The 2,119-nt window shown below is 39.1% G+C and overlaps 1 protein-coding gene across 1 annotated transcript in view; it reads right to left on the bottom strand.

The window, feature by feature from the left end:
* Positions 1-2,119, bottom strand: part of LOC101856055 (SLIT-ROBO Rho GTPase-activating protein 1) — a gene marked incomplete in the record, with an annotated part of 35,771 nt that overhangs the window by 18,300 nt on the left and 15,352 nt on the right. The window contains 2 exon segments of the mRNA XM_035972633.1: positions 1,076-1,178; positions 1,856-1,962. Of these exon segments, the coding sequence (XP_035828526.1) occupies positions 1,076-1,178; positions 1,856-1,962 (210 nt within the window).

The following is a 2,119-nucleotide window of genomic DNA, read 5'->3' on the forward strand; positions in this document are numbered from 1 at the left end:
TGTTATGTTATGTTATGTTATAGTGTGCTATGCTATGTTATGTTATAGTGTGTTATGCTATGCTATGTTATAGTGTGCTATGCTATGTTATGTTATAGTGTGCTGTGCTATGCTATGTTATAGTATGCTATGCTATGCTAAGGTATGCTATGTTATATTTAGTGTGCTATGCTATGCTATGTTATATAGTATGCTATGCTATGCTATGCTATGCTATGCAAAGGTATGCTATGCTATGCTACGCTATGCTAAGCTACGGCTGTTTTCCGATTAATCATGTTGGGTTTAAGCAGACTCCACTGTATTTTCACAAAGCCTTATTCTGAAGGCAGAGTAAGAAGCTAGAAGTTTGTAACAATATATGACATTTTCATAGTGCTCAACCCCAACTAGAGAACAGACATACAGACAGACAGACAGAAACTAGAGGGGGAAAGCAAAGAAGTAGGAGCTACCAGTGGCACCCTCCAACCACCCGCCACACAGGCTCTGAGTGTTTTACATATACACCAGCAACACATACATAGTTCATTGTGTTCGGACAAAGAATCTAGATATCATATTCTTATTTTTCTGAAAACATAAATGACTTTTGCAGACATTTGAAAGTCAAACTTGAACGAGTGGTTGATAGAAATCGGCAGGGTAAATAAAAATGGTGGATTTAAAGAAAAAGGGGACTGTCCCGAAAAACGCTGTTATGAGAAAATCGAAGGTAAAGTTTTTGGACCTTTGTTCAGTTTCTTTAAAAGACAAGAGTTTTCTCTACAACCAAACAAATATACACACCAATGAAACCAAACTTCTATAAGTAGGACAAAGCCCATTTTTGGTGTAGGTCAAAATTTCCTGAAATCTGGGTTAGCCCGCTTGTCCTTAAAACTGACCAAATAGTACACAAAAAATCTAGATACCATATATCTATTTTTCTGAAAACATAAAATGACTTTTTCTGAAATTTGAAAAAGATTTGACCAATGTCAAACTTGAACGAGTGTTTGATAGAAATGGGCAGGGTAAAAATAAATAAAATAAAAGAAAGAAAGACCGAGAGAAGAGAGCGTTGAAAAGTCACCTCTATATACTCCTCCAGGCTGCCACCGAACAGTTTAGGCTGACCCACCCGCGGGGTGTGGCCGATCCGACGTTTCTTGGGTTTGGGGGGCGGGGCTGGCGGCCTGTGGGGTGTGTATGAAAGGTCAAAGGTCAAAGTCAGAGGCGTCATAAACTGGCACGATAAACACAAGGTGGGTCCACACAGCAATAAGATTTTGAGGCTATTTATGAAATTGTTTTTAAGTTTTAATTAAAGTTTTACTGCACTTGCAACACAATTAGGTCATATAAGAGCCAAAGATTAAAGGTGTTACTAGAAAGTAAGGTGCTGACAAAAGAAAGAGAGATAAGGCCGATACATGTTTGATAGGAAAGATAGAGGAGAGAAAAGGACGAAAGATATTTGATAGGAAAGAAGGAGGAGACATAAGGAAGGTATATGTTTGACAGGTAATAAGGAGCACTGTGAGTTGAGACTTAACGCCAAAAGTTATGAAATCTAGCTCTATGTGCCTTTGTTATAACAAACACAGTCAAGTCTTGAGGCCTTTGATCAATGCTAATGACAGGTTTGCTGAACGGCAACCTGATCTCTCCTATTTTTAGCAGGTTACTCTCTAGATCTGTCCGGCTAACATGCATACATATAATTCGCACACACACTCACACAAACACACAGACTCACACACACACACACACACACTCACACACACACACACACTCACTCACACACACTCACACACACACACTCACACACACACACCACTCACCGACACACTCACACACACACACCACTCACCGTGCTGTCCCCGACAACTCATTCTCCCCTATAGCCTTCTGTATAGCGCTGTGTTTGGACTGTAGGCGAGCCAGTCTGTTACAGCTTAGCGTGTACTCCCGGAACTTCTGCACACGCCAGGGGGAAGGAAAAAAACAGTCAGAATACGCATGGACCAGGGTCATGAATTGTAATAATAATAATTATAACAATAACAATAATACTAATAACAATAACAATAATAATAATAATAACAACAATAATAATAATAACAATGATAATAAT

Source organism: Aplysia californica, unplaced genomic scaffold (assembly GCF_000002075.1).
Source record: "Aplysia californica isolate F4 #8 unplaced genomic scaffold, AplCal3.0 scaffold00770, whole genome shotgun sequence".
Taxonomy (NCBI): domain Eukaryota; kingdom Metazoa; phylum Mollusca; class Gastropoda; order Aplysiida; family Aplysiidae; genus Aplysia; species Aplysia californica.